The 17,943-nt window shown below is 44.4% G+C and overlaps 1 protein-coding gene across 3 annotated transcripts in view; it reads left to right on the top strand.

The window, feature by feature from the left end:
* Positions 1-14,619, top strand: part of CPLX2 (complexin 2) — an 83,776-nt gene extending 69,157 nt beyond the window's left edge. For all 3 annotated transcript variants that reach the window (XM_020998846.2, XM_020998847.2, XM_020998845.2), the window contains 3 exons: positions 1,347-1,464; positions 7,903-8,078; positions 8,854-14,619. In XM_020998846.2, the coding sequence (XP_020854505.1) occupies positions 1,434-1,464; positions 7,903-8,078; positions 8,854-9,051 (405 nt within the window). In that variant the 5' untranslated portion in view covers positions 1,347-1,433 and the 3' untranslated portion in view covers positions 9,052-14,619. The remainder of the gene's footprint in view (positions 1-1,346; positions 1,465-7,902; positions 8,079-8,853) is intronic.
* The last annotated feature ends 3,324 nt before the right edge of the window (positions 14,620-17,943 follow it).

Raw genomic sequence — 17,943 nt, 5'->3', positions numbered from 1 at the left:
CAATGACTCTGCCCCCATAAGAGTATAATATCACAGGACTTTAGAGTCAGAAGAGACCTCAGAGATCATCTAGTCCAACTCCCTTATTTTACAGATGGGGAAACTGAGGTCCAGAGAGGGAAACTGAACTGCCTGAGGTCACAAGATGAACTAGTGGCAGAGCACAGGTCTCCTGACTCCCGGCCCAGGGCTCTTTCCCCTGTCCTACTTCTAGAGTGAAAGTGGACAAGACTTCTGAAGACCCAGAAAAGAGAAGAAAGGTTTGGGCACCTAATTCCATATCTTCAGAACATGAAGAGACCTCAAAGGTCACATTGTAGACCTCCCACCTCTTGTAGGGATCCTATAGTCATCCAGACAGGAGTTATCCAGCCTCTTAGAAACCTCCAGGAGCAGTCAGTCCACTGACTCTCCAAGATCCCATTCCACCGTGGGACATCTAATTGCTAAGAAATTCTTTATATCCTTAAATATAGCTTAGCTCTGTCTCCTTGTAGCTTTTCCCAATTTCTCTTCTTTATGCCTTCTGGATCTAAGCAGAATGAATAGAATCTCTCTTCTACGAGGTAGCTCTTCAGCTAGGGAAAAGACGGTGTGTGCAACTGGAATGGCGTATGTCATGCAGAAGAGATGTATATCTGGGAGGATTCTGGTAATAAATTACATTTCTGTAGCACTTAAGATTTTGCAAAGTGCTTTCCCTTTATCACAGCCCTCTAAGTTAGGGAGGACAAGAATTATTACTCCGATTTTGCAGATGAGGAAACAGAGAAGCAACACAGGTAGGAAATGGCAGAGTCAGGATTAGAAGCCAGGTCTTCTGACTCCAAGTCCAGAATCTTTTCTACTACATAGCTGTTGCCATGAACCCCAAGAAAAATTATGTACTCTGAGGTAGGAAGCATTGTTTTGGAGCCTTGGGTGCTAAATTGAGGATCTGAATCCCTCAGTTGCTGATACAATATTAAAAAGCACAGAACTTGAATGCCAGAGACCTGGTTTTGGATCCCAGGTCTGACACGCACTGTCAGACCAGGGTTTGGATCCCAGGTCTGACACTCAATGTCAGACTTAACCTTTGGTAAGTCATTTCACTTTTTGGGGGACAAGTTAACTCATTTATGAAATGAAGATAGTAATCCTTACATTATCTACCTCACAGGGTCATTGTTGTTTAAGGAAAGCACTTTGTTAAATCTTAAATTACTACAGAAATAGAGATGGAAGTGATTATTTTTTCTGAGCCAAGTTGTATTTCTGTGGAAACTCTGTCTTTTGCTACTCTGTCTGTCCCTCCTGCCTAGAAAGGACATTTGTACCTAATCAGCATCATTTTTCCTTTCTAGGTGGCATTTTTCCTCTCAGCAGTCCTACTATAAGCCCTGGATGCAAATTCTGCTGCTGGTTAGAGCACATTAATTGGAGTAACAACTATGGACTTTGTTATGAAGCAAGCCCTTGGGGGTGAGTCATACAGTCAAAGAACATAAAATGCCAATGTTGCAAAAGACTTTAGAATATAGATCATAAGAGCTAAAAGGGGGCTTCCAACATATTCAGTTGAAGTTTCAAAGAATCTAGAAGCTGTCTGGGTCCCATTTGGAACCTCTCACTTTACAGAGGGGAAACTGAGGCCCAAAGAACAGATGTGGCTTGACCAAGTTAGTAGCAAAGCTAGACTAGAATTCATGTTACCTGATTTCCAGTCCTCCTAATCTACCCACATATGCAACCCCACTTATAAAACAAAAAATTATATCCAACAAACATGTGTTAAGCACATATCACATACAAGACATTATCCAGGGCGCTGGAGTTGAATAGATGACGAACAATGCCATCCCTGCCTCAAGAAGTTTATGGGGCCAGGGAGGAAGGGAATACAGCATATAAATGAGGATAGTTTGGCATGACTTATTCTTAGTAAATCCATGTTGGCCCTTTGTGATTGCTGAAAGCTTTTCTAAATGTTCACAAACCATCTATTTAATAATCCAGACTTGAATTTTTCCTAAAATGACCATCTGGTTTATTGTTCTGCAGCTACTAAAATCCACCATTTTCCCCAGTTATTAAAAAGCAAGGCCACATTTGCCCATCTCTGCTGGCACCTCTCCCATTTTCCATGATTGCTCAAAGGTCCCGAATACTATTATCTTACACCTAGAAACTCCTTCAGCCCCCTAGGATGTAACCTACCTGGTCTGGAGGCAGCAATGCATTCTAGCTAGATGCTCTCTTCTTATCTCATCCTCTATCCTGGGCTAAAATTTCCTCCTTAGAATGTTTTGTTCAGGTTCTTATCATCTCCAGCCTGAAATATTTTGAGTAGTCTCTTAACTGTTCTCCCTTCTTTGAGCCTCATCTCTCCTCATCCTCCACATAGTTACCAAAATAATTTTCCTCCACTGCTCAACCATTTTCAGTGGCTCCCTTTTGCCTTGAGGATGAAATGTAAACTCCTTAAAATTAAATTTAAAACTTTCCACAATCTGGTTCCAGCTACCTTTCCAAGTATTTCATTATACTACTGTTAATGCATTCCACATTCATTCAATCAACAATTAGTAAGTATTGGGGCAGCTAGGTGGCACAGTGGATAGAGCAGTGGCCCTGAAATCAGGAGAACCTGAGTTCAAATCTGTCCTCAGACCAAACACTTAACACTTACTAGCTGTGCGACCGTGGGCAAGTCACTTAGCCCCAATTGCCTAAAAGCAAAAACAAAAAACAAACAAAAAAATATAAATAAATAAATAAAAACAATTAGCAACTATTTATTAAACTCTTGTTATTTGACAGGAATACAAAGACAAAAACAAAAGAGTCCCTGCCCTTACATAGTCTAATATCTAGCTAGGGAGACAACACATACATATATAGGTATATACAAAATAGATACCAGGCGATTTTTTTTCGGTGGACAAAGATCTAACTTGGGGGAAGGGAGATGAGGAAAGTTTTTCAAGTAGAATGTGGTAATGTCATTTGAGTTTTGAATGAAACTGGGGATTCTATGAGGCAGAGATAAGGAGAGAGTGAATTACAGGTTTGGGGACAGCCAATGTAAAGGGAAGGATGCATCCCCTCCAAGGTGGCCTCCTTGCTGCTTCACAAACTCAACATTCTATCTCCTATCACCAAGTCTTCCAACAGATTGTCCCATACTTGAAATGCACTGCTTCCTCTTCTCCTTCTCCTCTGAGTATCTCTAGTTTCCTTCAAGGTTCAGCTAAGGTACCAACCCCTATGTAAAGCCTTTTTTGGAAATGATAATGCTTCTTGAACTACCTATGTCTTAGATCTGTGGGGAGTTCCATATAGAGGTGAGGAGGCAGGGATGGCTATCATTATTAATAACAGGCACGGCACCCACATTCATTGACTCTGCCATACTAAAAGTGTCCTAAGTCCACATCCTATAAAAAGTGATATTTGAGGACCCTGTATATTACAGAGTAGCAATTCTCATTCATATTTCAAAGATGGGGAATAGCTGCCTATTCATAAGATCTTTCATCCATGACCTATGAGTTTATATATAAATGGTTTTCTTCTGTGAATTCCAGGGGACCAACAGAAATGCCCAGAGTCAATAGAGCATACTTATTGAATAGAACTTGTAAACTCTGAGATACAGGAGCGTGCGTGTGTGTGTGTGTGCGTGTGTGCATGCGTGTGTGTGTGTGTGTGTGTGTGTGTGTGTGTGTGTGTGTGTGTGAGAGAGAGAGACAGAGAGAGAGAGAGAGAGAGACAGAGAGAGAGAGAGAGAGTCTAAGATGTCATACTTTTGGTACTGGTTCCAAATTGGACAGTTTGGTTTGTCACAGATTTTGAGAACTGGAAAGGACCTCTGTGGCGATCTAGTCCATCTCATACACACAAAGGACTCCCCACTAAGATATATATTCAACAGATGGTTGTCCAGTCTTTGCTTAAATACCTTCAAGGAAGAAGACACCTACCAATTTTCTAGGCAATTCATTCCATTCCTGGACAGCTTTCATCATTAGGAAGTTGTTTTTGTTTTCTGTCATCAAGGCAGAATTTGCCTCTTTGCAACTTCCATCATGTGCTTCTGGTTCTGCCCTCTGGGGTCAAACAGAACAAATCTAGTCCCTTCTCCATGTAATATATGGTCCCTAAAATACTTGAAGACAGCTATCATGCCCCACCCCACAAGTCTTCTCTTCTCCATGCTCAACCAGCCTAGTTCTTTCAAGTGATTCTCATATGGCATGTTCTCAAGGCCCTTCACCATTCTGGTTGCCTCCTCTGAATACTCCAGCTTATCAATACCCTAAAACCACAGCTCCTAGAACTGAATACAATACTCCAGATGAGGTCTGATAGGAACAGATTATAGGGTAACTATCTCCTACCTGTTCCTAGAAGCTGTGCCCCTTCTACAGCCCAAATCACATTAGCTTTTCTGGTTGCCATGTCATGCTGCTAACTCCTATTGAGCTTGCAGTCCACTAAACCCCCCAGATCTTTTTCAGAATATCTGTTGTCTATCCATGTTTCCCTCATCTTAACCCTATGAAATTGGGAAGTTTCCCTGATGTAAAACTTTACTTTTATCCTTATTGAATTTCACCTTAACTAGACTGAGCCCAATGCTCTAGCCCTTCAAGAGAGCTTTGGATCCTGATTCTGCCATCCACTGTGTTAACTATCCCTCCCAGCTCAGCTTGGTGTCTTTTGCAAATTTGATGAGCATAACATCAATGCTTTTATTCAAGTCACTGATAAAAAATGTTAAACAGCATAAGGACAAGCATGGATCCTCAGTGGGTAGCCACTTTGTTTATAAATCAAAACTGGGAAGCAGCATTGTGTTGTGGATTTGGGTCAGAAGCTGAATCTTGGCTCTGCCACTTACTATCTATGTGACCTTGGGTAAGTCACACCTCTTTACTGGATCTCAGTTTCTTCAACTATAAAACGAAGAGGCTAGGGGCAACTAGGTGGTGCAGTGGATAGAGCCTTGCCACTTACGAGCTCTGTGGAGTCAGGAGGACCTGAGTTCAAATCTGGTTCAGATACTTGATACTTACTAGCTGTGTGACCCTGGGCAAGTTACTTAACCCCAATTGCCTCACAAAAATGAAAATAAAATGAAAAGGTCCCTTCCAGTTTTTTATCCCATGATCCCCCTATTATTAATGCTCTCTATCCTCTGGATTTTCATATTTACTTATCCATGTATATGTTGTATTCCTCCTCTACCCCAACTGGAACATAAGCTTCTTGAGGACAGAAAGTGTTTCATTTTTGGCTTTCTATCCACAGCACCTAGCATAATGCCTTGCATGTAATAGATACTTAATAAATGTTTGTTGAATTGAGTTGAATTGTTTTTGCTCTTTCCCAATTTGAAGACCATCCTTCTTGCTGGAAAAGATGATAGAAGAATTGAAACCAATTAGGTCAACTTCCTCATCATCTATTAGCATTATGCCATCTTCTATAAACAACTCTAAATATAGCTTCAAAAACCTTAGCATTTTTGAGGGGCTTCAGCACTTTCTGGGCTTGAGCCTTCCTAACCCTATTTTTATCAGTCCCTGTGCAATAATGTAAACCTGGGCAAGAAAAGGGACCAAGCCCTTTGTGGTGCAATCACAGAAAGATTCAAATCAGGAGAATTGGGCTCAATCCCATTTACGAGCTCTGTGACACTGCACACATCAGCCTCTTTCTATGTGCCTTAATTTCTTCATGACAGGGTTGGTGTGGATAGTGTCTAAGGGCCCTTCCAGCTCTGATAGTCAGTGATTCCATAAATCTACTTCTTTGTGAATTAGAATATATAAGTTCTACTGTCACTTTGACAGTCATTGACCTTAACTGACTGGCTCATGATGTTATTAATTGTGGCCCCTTCTCTCTTTCTCTCTTCTCCTGCCACCAAAGCTTGCCTGACTTGGCCTGGCCTGGCTTGAATGCCTCCTCAACTCACCCAAAGGCAGAAATTTGATGTGGTTTTTTTTCCTTTAAAAACAAGAAGGTAAAACACAACAAATATGCAGAGCAGAGAACTGCCATTTTAGAGCTCAGGAATCACAGCATCACAGCATTTCAGGACTTCAAGGGACCTTAGAACATAAAATGTCAGAAGCTGAAGGGCCCTCAGAGATCATCTAATTTAACACTTCATAGATAATGAAACTGAGAACCATGGAGGTTAGGTTATTATATTATAATACTATTATATAATACTATACAATATTATAAAAGTAGTAATGGTAGTAATTGAACCCAGGTTTTCTGACAAGCTGAATGTTCTCTCTACTATACTGGGCTGCCATTCCTGCCCCACTCTCAATTCCATAATCTCACTATTCTGGAAGATACCACTTTGAGGACACGTAAGTCCAATTTCTATCCACTCCAGATTTGGAGCTGTCCCTGATGCATGGCCATCTGCCATCTTATTTTAAGGGAATCCCTACCTCCCACCCTGAGCACACTCTTCCCCTGATCCCAGTGATCATCCAACATTCAGGTTCTATTTACCATTCAAAGCTAATACCTTCCTGGTCATTCTCATTTCTTTCAAGAGCCAAATGTACTAATTACCATAATTCAGTCCTCCAAAGCTTATTTGTCATGATTTACCTTACTCTACTTGGGAATTTAAATAAATAAATAAATTTAAAGATTAAATAAAATAAATATTAAATTAAATCCCACACATACACATACATGTACACACAGTCATACTCTTACTCAGTTCCTAGTGGTTACATGCCTTTTGTCCAAAAATGGAATGAGCTGCCTTAGAAAGTGGTAAAGGATAGAACAATGATTGTAAGGTCTTCAGATGAAGTCTTGATTGTAAATTTTCAGGGATAGAGATGGTATTCCTGTTCAGATGGAAATTGAATTAGACAACTATTAGATTGATTCCAATGCTTTGGTTCTATGATTCTATTTTTGTTCTTGTGTTTAATAAATCTAAGTTTGTCTAAGTTTGAGAGTTCTTTGTGTGGTTGCATCAGACTTAAGAGAGCTCCCTCTTTTTTTTCCTCATTGGAATCATTCATGATTATTCTTTCACAATCTAATTATTGAAAGCCTCTAATCCTTCTTTATACAGCCTCAGCCAAGGCCTCATATCCACCATTTCTCTGAATTTTTCAAAATGTTGTGCATTTATGAAGAATATGCTCTTCCCTCACTTTTACAAACTCCAAGATGACAAGGTCATTCCCTTCCAAATTTCTAGCATTCCCACTTCACCAACCAATTCCTCTTTGTTGGTCAGAATTCTTTTCTACAGTACCTGTTCCTCTCCTTGTCTCCTCTACCTTCTGAGTCTACTATGATATCCTTTAAATGGCTGGGCAGTCTATAATACATGTTCACAAGGATATCACTTCTGTTTTTCCTCTCCTTTGATCCTCAAATAAGCTCCCTTGTCCCTTCAGATTCAAAAATCTTCTTCATATAGGTGTATGATCTTTTCTAACACATGCAGCACACTATCTCTCCCCTTCTATTAGATCTACCTTACCAAACTTCTCTCTGTTCCACCTTCTCTTCCTCCATCTGTCCCTCCCTTAGTCTTCTATCTATCTTTCCATCTATTCCTCATTGGACCCTTTCCTTTCTCCTTACCTTCCTTCGTTCATTCTTCTATTCCCCCATTCTTTCCTCTGTCCATCCTTCCTTTTAGCCCTTTTTCCATACCTTCCTTCATGCTTTTCTCTAGTCTTTTTTCCTTCCATTTCTCATTGCATTCCTCCTTCTAGCTGTCCTTTCCATTGCCCCTCTGTCCCTCTCTTTATCCATCTGTTGTCTCTCAGTTCCTTCTTCCCTTCTCCCCTCCCATGTTCACTCCTAGCCCCCCCTTCCCTCAGATTGATTCTAGTCTTCTCTCCTACTGTTCCATAGGGGCCACCAAAGACATGGGGAAGATGTTGGGGGGTGAGGAGGAGAAGGACCCAGATGCCCAGAAGAAGGAGGAGGAGAGGCAGGAGGCCTTACGACAGCAGGAGGAAGAACGCAAAGCCAAACATGCTCGCATGGAGGCAGAACGGGAAAAAGTCCGGCAGCAAATTCGAGACAAGGTCAGTCTGTCCTTCCCACTTCCTTTCCCTTCCCTTTCCCAAGTATTATCTGTAATAACAATCACCATCCCTCATATCTGCCATAGGACTTCATAGTTTACAAAATACTCATTTGATCTTCACAAAAAAAACCCAAGAGAGACAGGGTCAATATTAGTATTCCCATTTTATAGATATGGAAACTGAGGCTTAAAGAGGAGACTAAATTTTTTCAAGGTCACACAGTAACCTAAAACCCTGTTCCAATGCTCTTTCTCATAAACTGAGCTGGTTCCATGATTTTTGGAAATAGAACATTTCATATGCTCCCAGTACAGCTCACTCCCTTCTCACCCCTGTACTTAATCACCCCTAGAGCAGCATAGCTTCCTATGGGAAGTCCTTGGAGAGCAAGTTCCTGGACAAGGGAATCCTGTAGTCACCTCTTAAGCTGGAAGACCCCTCACCCCTTCCCCAACCCAATGAGGCCCCCCCTTTAACCTTGAGAAACAGGATTGGATTGAAGTCAGAGAACCTGAGTTTGAATCCTGCCCCTGCCACTTACCACCCATGCCACTGACCTTGTCTGGGCCTCAGTTTCCTCCTTGGTAAAATAAAAGGATCAAACTAAATGACCTCTAAGTTCTCTTCCTACTCCTGTTATCTTAATAAATAAGCCAGGTCTCAAATGGCAAAGACACAGGTGCTTGGAAGAGTCAAAGATGGCCTGGCAGGGGAGAATGGAGAGGGCCTTACAGCTGGGCACCCCCTTTGCCCCTTCTTCCTCCCTATACAGTATGGCCTGAAGAAGAAGGAGGAGAAGGAGGCTGAAGAGAAGGCCGCCCTGGAGCAGCCATGTGAGGGCAGCCTGACCCGCCCCAAGAAAGCCATTCCAGCTGGTTGTGGGGATGAGGAGGAGGAGGAAGAAGAGAGCATCCTGGACACCGTTCTCAAGTACCTACCTGGGCCTCTCCAGGACATGTTCAAGAAGTAACCCTGGCCCAACTCCATCCCATTCTCAACAGTCCCATTTTTGTTTTTAATTTTTATTCCACTTTTCCATTCAGTATGAATTTTGAAGGGCAAACCTCATTTGGCCTCACCCCACACATACACCTCCACCCCTCACATGGACTGTGGGACCCAAGCCCCTCATCTTTGGCCGGAAACTCCCAGGGCCCCCTCCCTGTTCAGTACTGTCCCCTGACCCCACAGTGCCCTGGGCCTCTTGAGGAGCCCTAGGGAAAGAAGGCCGCTGGCCTGGGCTGAGGGCCAGAAACTAGGACCAAACCATTGATGACCTCAGGAGAGGCCCGGGATGTGCTGAAGTGGGAGGAAAGGCCTGACCACTGAGTCCCACATGCACACACTCCTCCCGAACCTCTTCCCACCAGGAACATTCCTCATGCCTTGAGCATGATTTCCACTGCCACAGAAGGGAGAGAGGGCCAGGCCAGTGGGTCCTAGGGGAAGGAGTCAGAGGAGAAGAGGGTCAGGTTGCCTATTCTTTCTCCTCTACTCCCCTAGAGATCACTGGAACTCTAAGCCCTGTTCCCCAACCCCAATGGGTCAAAACACCCACACATTCCAGTCCTGCCCAACATAGCCCAAGGATGAGGGGGCAAGGGCCAATGTTGGACCCTTCACTAGGGAGCCCATCAGCCAATCCCAGAGGAATGTGGAGCAGATCTCTGTTCCTTCATATCTCCCTAGGCCTCCTCAATCTCACATCAGTTCCAGGGACTCAGCCCACTGTGGTAAGAACAGCCCCTCCCAGCCTAGTCCCTCCCTGTTCCTGGCTAGACCTGGGAGTGGCAAGGAAGATCAACTGACTGTGGGAGGTATCATTAGAGTCTCTTAGTCCCCAACCCTAGCCTTATTCCCTTTTCATCAATGACCTAGATAGGACCAGAAGTATAGGGAGGGTCAGAGAAGGGCCTGTGCCCTAACCAAAGGAGTATTCTGGAGTTCTAAGGGGCCACTGGGTAGAGATCAGGCAGAGTACTACCAGGAAGGTTGACTCCCATTGCCACAAATATGGCAGCCTGGCCTTTCCCTTGTCAGTGGAGCAGATCTTTCCCACAGGGCAATAAAAGGTTGCCCCTGGGATACCACTGTACCCTAGGAAGCTTCCACCCTCCACTCATATCTTTGTGGCCACTGTGGAGCCTAATCTGTAAAGGGGGTAGCTTGAGCCCTTCTCTCCTGAAAAGGCATGCTAGGCCCTCCCTCCCCCAGCCTGGGGTCCTTACCTTAACAGGATAGCCCCTTCCAAATACACACTAACAGTTGGAGCCATCGAGCAGCATCAATCCTCAACCAGAGAACATCTAGTGGAGAGGACATGCTGCTCCCCCACCCCCCCAGCCCATCCAGGCGCTTCCAGGGCCCTGAGTGGACGACGTGTTCAGGAAGTTCCACTGGCCCCCAGGAGGACTCCCATAAGCAGGGCTCAGGCTGAGACACTGAAGGCAGGCTCACCTACAGTTTAGCCCTGGTCCTATGGGAGGAGACAGCCCCAGCTGAGCTGCTGCCCTCCCATTCTGGCTGAGGATCTGTCTGCCCATATGCTAAACCCCAAAGCAGGCATCTGTCCTTCCATCTATTGGTCTGTCTTGTGGCTAGGAAAAAATTCTCCTCTCAGACATGCCAAGGAAAGCCCTACCCACCCGACTTGAGCCTATCCTACCCTACCCTCCCATACCCAATACTCTGCCTCTCTGCCATTCTGAGAATTCCTGGGGCAGGGAGGATTGTGAACGTGAAAGTATGTATGAATGTGGGTGGAACGAGAGTGGTGGTGGCAGAATGGGTATGTCTATAGTTGGGATGGTGTGAATGTATGTGTTATAAATATGCATGTGTGTATGGATGTGTCAAAGATTGTATGTGTATCTTTTAGAGATTATTCTTATATGTGTGTGTATTAGAGATTGTGTTACAGACTAGAAGAATGCTAGGGATTCAAATATGTATGTACAGAGATTGTGTGGGTGTGTGTTTTAGAAAGTGTGTGTGCTAGAGATTGTGTGTCCATATCATAGATTGTCTATATTAGAGAGGGTGTGTGTGTGTGTGTGTGTGTGTGTGTGTGTTGGAAATTATGTGTTAAAAATGGCATGTATTAGAGAATGTTTATGTGTATGGGGAGGGGTGTTATTACAGGACTATGTTTCTGCGTGTGTGTGTGTGTGTGTGTGTGTGTGTGTGTGTGTGTGATAGACAGAGAGAGAGAGAGAGAGAGTGTGTGAAAATGCATGTATAACACTGCAGGCTGGCTAGATGACTGAGAGTGGTAGCAGGGACTGGGAAATATCTTTTCTTCTCCCTTAGACCAATCAATTCCTACCCATCACCATTCCTGGAACAGAGATGAGAGGAGAAGTTTTTCCTACAAGTCCAAGACTTTCCCTCTTCCCCTGGGCTCCCTGAGCCAAGCCTTTGCCATCCTCCTCCCTCACTGGATGTGATGGGGAGAATCCTATTTGGGTCCTGGGAAGCACTTGGCAGCTCAGACTGGTCTGGGTGGCCATGGGAGGAACAGGACTGTCCTTTGTCCCTATAACAGAGAAGCCATGCTGGATATGGGGTGGAAGAGGGAGATGCCTCAAAGAGGGTTGCTATGCCCGCCCCTCGCCGCCCCACCACCACTTTTCACCATCACCCCAGTTTGCATACTGGGGTGTTTCATTTTAGAGAATTTTTCCTTTAATTTCAAAAGAGAAAGCAGCTCACATCGTGTCTTCTCTGTCCGTTTCCAATAGTTAAAGCCATATCAGTTAGACTGCAATACTTTAAAGATGAGGGGAAAAAAAAAACACAGATTTAAGAAAACCAGAAAGGGAGTTTTGTTCATCCCCTCTGTCCTGGGGTGATCTGTTTCTACAGCCCCCAGGTCTTCCCTTCCCCCCAACTCCCAACTCCTTCCCCTGCCTCTTTGTGCCCTAGTCTCTGGCCCCCAGGGTCATATATTTGTGAGTGTGTCCATGTATGTCTCTGTAATGGGGGAAACAACCCCCTCAACTGCTGTATCACCCCATTGTTGTCTCTGCTTGTCCATGGTTGCTGGAGTAAGATGGTCTCCCTGCAAGGTCTTGTGGAGCCAGAAGTGAAGGGTAAACCGGGGCTAAGGGGGTGTTGAGCAGAAACTGAATAGTCCTTTAGCCATTTGCCTCTCTTAAGAGAATGTAGTGGTTCTTGTCATCTGTCATTATCATGAGCTCCAGGGAGAAATATCAGAGGTTCCTTTGACTTCCAGGGACCAACCTCAATGTGTGTATCTTCAGGAAAAGAAAGAGGTCTGATAATTCTCAGCCAAACATAGGGTCTGTAGACATGCAAGGGGATGCCCAATTATAAGAGGTCCAAAGTTCTTCAAAGGAATTCCCAGACACATGGTGGGGGGAAGGGGGTGTCCTACAGAAATACAAGGGGATTCCCAGTTGTGCATACAGAGAGAATCCAAATCACACAAGGAGTCTACTGACATATAAGGGGCTTCCCAAGAGTACAATTGGGTTTGAAATCAGGAAAAAAAAACTTTAACAGAAAAAGAAAAGGTCTGCAAACATATATAAACAATTTCTGGGTGTAGAAAGAGTAATATACCTACTTAGTGGAAGGAATCCCTGGAGCCTTCAGCTGCCTAGGGCCTTCTCCTTCGGAAAAGCCTGTCTAGACTCCCAAAGTACCCCCTTCTTCTTCCCCAGGGCACAGGACTGCTGCTACTGCTGTTGCCACAAGCCAAGCAGAGCTGGGCCCTTGAGGGTAGCTAGTTCTCCACTAAGACCTTTCCACATACATACCAGACCTCCTACAAGTTCAAGACTTAACCACTAGTTGCCCTGGAAAGCCCCACCACCCCCAAGGTGCTGGCTTCCTTGGGGACCACTCCTAAGAAATAGGAGAAAGGGGAAAGATACACCCCAGGAGACTGTTTCTAGAGGGCCTAAGAACTGTAACTCTAATCCCAGTCAAGCTTTGCCCAATCCAGGCATCCCCAGGGGGCAGATCAAGGAGGGATCTGGAGATGACATAATGTATGCATGTCACATAGGCCCCTGGGAAAGGGGTGCCATGTAGGTAGCACATTGTTAGGGGGATATAAGTATGGCATGTAAATTAAGAAATGTGACAGACATGTATGTCACTTACACTGACTACAATAGCTGATTGTAAGACATTACCTAGAGAAGGCATATGTATGTGTGGTACACCGGAAGGGGGAGGAGGTGATATATGGAGCACAGTCTGAGAGGTTACCTATGTTTGCATCCAGTGCATGGACTGGAGAATTTATGTGTGTGTGTGTGTGTGTGTGTGTGTGTGTGTGTGTGTGTGTGTGTGTGTGTATGTGTGAGAGAGAGAGACAGAGAGAGAGAGAGAGAGAGAGAGAGAGAGAAAAGAGAGAGAAAGAGAGAAAGAGGCTAGCTGTGGAGGGTGGCAGTAGTTAGTGCATGGCACACTACTTGGGGGCAGGGCCTAGCTTAAGACAAACTGTTTCTAGCTTCCCAGCCCAGATAAACAATGAGATAAAATCTGCTGACAAGGCACAGTGTAGGTAAATGGGAAAAGAGAAGGAGAATACATACTGCCATCCATGGAAATCCGTTGGCACTTGATAATAGAGAATGTGACATACGCAGGATCCCCACCTGGGAAAACTCATTGGTGATTCAGGAAACCAAGTGCATGTAGCAGAGAGGAAGGTGTAGCTAGCATGTGTGCATAAAGTGAATGTGTTCAGAACAGTGCAAAAGCAGAGTTTGAGGGAAAGCCCTCTGCCACCCTTCCCTGGCCAAGAACCGTCAGCTAAGAATGAGAAATAAAGGCCAGCTTTGTCTAGACCCCCAGACCTCCCATTTGGGTTCTGATCTGAAAGGCTGGTGGATGCCATATCTAAAACATGGGGTATCTGACAGATGCAGGACCCCAATGCCATACTTCTTTAGGCAATAAGTCTGCCCCTGGCAGCCTGGTTCCTGAGATCCATACAGAGAGACAAGAGATAGAATAGCGAGACTGATAGCCATACCCTGCCCTTAATCCAAGATGTAGACTCACATCTCCAGGACTAAGTCACTTGTGAGTGGCTCTGGCTCCAGGAACCTGAGAAGAAGAGAAGGGATCTCAGGAAATAGTTTTAAAGGCAGGGAGTAGCCTCCCTATTCATTGGATCCATCTGGAAGCTGGGGGCAGGACCCTATCCCCCCATTTCTGGACCCTTTACCTCCACCTTCCCCAGAGGCCCTTAGTCCTGGTCCCAGGGGAAGAAGTGTGTGGTGGGGGGGCCTTAGACCAGGCTGAGTGACCATCTTGCTTTCCATCAACCTCAGAGACAATCCAATCCCCAACCCTCTTGTGTGTAATTGTGTCCTTGTGGCCCTGCATCCCCTGAATGTGTCAGTGCCTGGGGGAAGGGGGGCCCTCTCCCACCCCCTCGAAACTGACCTAAAGCCATGGCTGCCACTACCCCCATCCCCATTCCCAACTTTGTATGACGCAAAAAGCTAACTACAGATGTACAAAATCAACTGCGACCAAGAAAAGACATTGTACAGCTCTCCATGTGTCTGTCTCTGTCTATCCAGTGATTGTGGGAAATGGGGGGGGGATGGGCATGGTCTTGTAAGACAAGAGAGAAGGTGGGTGGGGCAGGAGGGCAGACCTTCTCCAGATATAGAAGGAACCTCAGGAAGTGATTTTACGGTTACAAAGAAATGCCCCCAGGACAGCAAGACCATCAAAACTGAAAAGTATCTGAGACCATTTAGTCATGAATGTGATTCACAGAGCTATTACGGCTATTCAGTCCAACCCATATCTCAACAAGGATCTGTTCTACACATACAATATAGTCAAATTTCCTCATTATTATCATAGTATTAGTCTCTCTATATAAAGCACCCTCCCTTTTTATAATGTTTGCAAAGTACTTTATATCCATTATCTCATTTAGTCCAGATAATGACCTCTGTTGTGTGTTATCATTGTTTCCATTTTACAGATGGGGAACCTGAGGACCAGAGAGGTTAAATAATTTGCCCCAGCTCACACAGCTAGTAAGAATCTTAGGTAGGATTTGAACTTGGGTCTTTCTGATTCTAAGTCCAATGCTCCATCCACTATAGCCTTATACAAAGAGGGAAACTAAGGTTCAGAGGAGAAGGAGAAAGGACTTGGCAAAGGTCACACAGTTTACTTAGTGGTAGAGCTCAGATTGAAATCCAGCTCTTCTAATTCCAAATTCAGTGTTCTTTCCACTATATGACACTGCCTTCCTCTTCTGGAATTTGTGAGAGTTACCTCCCTATGCCCCACAACTTTGATAGTTGCGTGTTGTTATGGAAGGAACACAGATGTGGGAGCAGAAGCCATGGGCCGGAATGCTAACTACCTAGGTGACTTTGGATCTATGAAATGCTCCCTAAGGTTCCCTTCGGGTCTAGGCCCTAGAATCCCCATGATCCTCTGGTAGCCAATGCCTGGGGGCTTCTGGGCTTCCAGACCCTCACTCGGGCACCTTCTTTCCTCTTTTATCTATAGAGGCAAAACAGAGTTGAAAGATAATTTTGGCTTGATTATTCAGGGAGGAAGTAACAGAAAATACAAGAACTAGAAGAATTATAAGAGGCATAAAGTAGCCATTTCAAGATAATCCTGTTCCAAGGGCAGTTAAGTGATGTGGTGGATAGAGCGCTGGGCGTGAAATCAAGAAGGCTCAGATCTGGTCTCAGACACTGCCTAGCTGTGTGACTTTGGGCAAATCATTTCACCCTGTTTGCTTCAGTTTCCTCATCTATAAAATGAGTTAGAGAGTGAAATGGCAAACCACTCCTATATCTTTGCCAAGAAAACTCCAAATGGTGTCACAAAGAGTCAAAATACAACTGAAAAATGACTTAACCACAAAAATCATCCCCAGAATCACAGAATGATAGATTTAGGAGTGGAAGGGGGACCTTAGAGGCTTAGAGATCCTAAATTCCAACCTGTCATTTTACAAAGGAAGAAGCTAAGAATCAGAGAGGTTAAATGACTTGCCCAGAGTCACACAAATCTATAAATGTTGGAAGTAGGATGTGAACAGCAATCTTCTGATAGCTGCTAAGTTAAAAGCTATTAACAAAAAGGCTAGTAATGTGAAGAAAAGAACCTTCCTGGGTTAAGAGATCAGAGTTCAATTTGTGATCCAAAAGATGAAGCAGGGGGCTTCTCAGGGCAAGCCAGAGCTCCGTAGGGCAACCAAAGCCAGGAAGCCAGGAAAGGAATGGAAAAGGCTTTCCCAAAGCTTGGAGGAAGGGGGAGTTGGCAAAGAGTAAGACAGAACAGCTGAAACACAGTAAGTGGTGACATCACAGACTGTATGTCTCATGCAACAACGAAATTATTTTATGGTCGTAGGGCCTAGCTCAGCTACAGCCCTCGGTCAGGAAGATTTCTTTCGGTATAGTGTTCAGCTACCCTAACCCCATCAAATTGCTTTCTCTCTCTCTTCTGAAGGAAAAGGGGTAAAATCTTAAAGCAAGTCACCAACCTGTCTGTGGTTAGACAACAATGGGTCACTAATTGCTAGAGACCCTAATGCCTTTTTCTAAAGAACTTTACAAATCCAGAAAGGCTTATCCTTAGCTCTGTAAAGACAAGAAAAGAAGGTAATTTCCATCTAAATTCAAAAAATCCCTAAAGAGCCATTTCCTCTAAGCCTTTCAAGCTATTAAGAACAGTGGGTTCTCAAAAAAAAAAAAAAGAACAGTGGGTTCTATTTCTGTACCACCTTACAATTTTCCAAACACTGGCCTCTCAACAATCCTCAAAAGGATACTATTGTTATGCCCATTTTATGGATAGGAAACCTGAGACCCAGGGAATCTAAGGGACTTGCCCAGGGTGAAAGAATTCAAACCCAGGTCTCCAAACCAAGTCCAGTGGTCTTTCTACTCTCTAATTCTCATTCCAGGAGTCCATGGAGTCCATCTGTCACCCCAGGGAGAGGGGAGGGGAAGGGGAGAAAGTCAAAAAACTGCTCCCATGCTCCAGGGCTCCATCCCCATGTTCTCTGGACTATGCCTATCTGTGCAAGTCCAGGGTTCCCAAGGTACAGATCCTGGACCTCTCCAGGCTGACCCAAGCCCATGCTACCAATGGAGAAACCAGGTATGACTCCCCACCTGATTTCAGGTAAATGTCCCTCCTCCTAAGGCCTGTTAACACAGAGAGCCTGTGTGGAGCCCTTGGACTCCAAATCTATTCCTCTTTCCACTCCACCACAATGTTTACTCTAGAGTAGGGAATCTGTCCTCACTGGTCCCTTGACCAATGAAGCTTACCCAGAACAGGACATTCTTGAACCAATATACATTCAGTATACTGGGCACACGTCTTATAAGGAATCTAGAGGCAGAAGTTTCTAGTGACAACATTTAGGAGAGATTCCAATTACCCCCAGACCTGAACCTGAGAACTTCAACCCGCAGCAGCATCCTAACAATCTGTATGAACCCTGGCCAGGACAGCCTGACCCACTGCATCTCTCAATGACACAGCAGTCTAAACCATGGAGCAGAAAAACACCTGGGAGCCTGCAGACCTAGCTAGAGAGCTTCACAATCAAATTCCTCCAGGAATCTTAGGATTCTTTTTTATTCGCCAGACCAAAAACCCTATCTTGGATTCTTCCATTTATTTTTCCTCCAGTAACGCCCTTTAGTGCCACCTTGATGAATTCACATAGTTCAATTGCACACATAATTTGTCATAAGAAAATTAGTTGAAGATACTTGAAGGGTTTAACCTGGAGAAGAGAAGACCCAGGGAGGACATGATATGTTTCAAAGTATTTGAAGGGCAATCATATGGAAGAGGGATGAGCCTTGTTCTGCTTGGG

Source organism: Phascolarctos cinereus, unplaced genomic scaffold (assembly GCF_003287225.1).
Source record: "Phascolarctos cinereus isolate Bilbo 61053 unplaced genomic scaffold, phaCin_HiC Scaffold_2;HRSCAF=192, whole genome shotgun sequence".
NCBI lineage: Eukaryota > Metazoa > Chordata > Mammalia > Diprotodontia > Phascolarctidae > Phascolarctos > Phascolarctos cinereus.
This window is presented reverse-complemented; position numbering and strand designations above follow the sequence as displayed.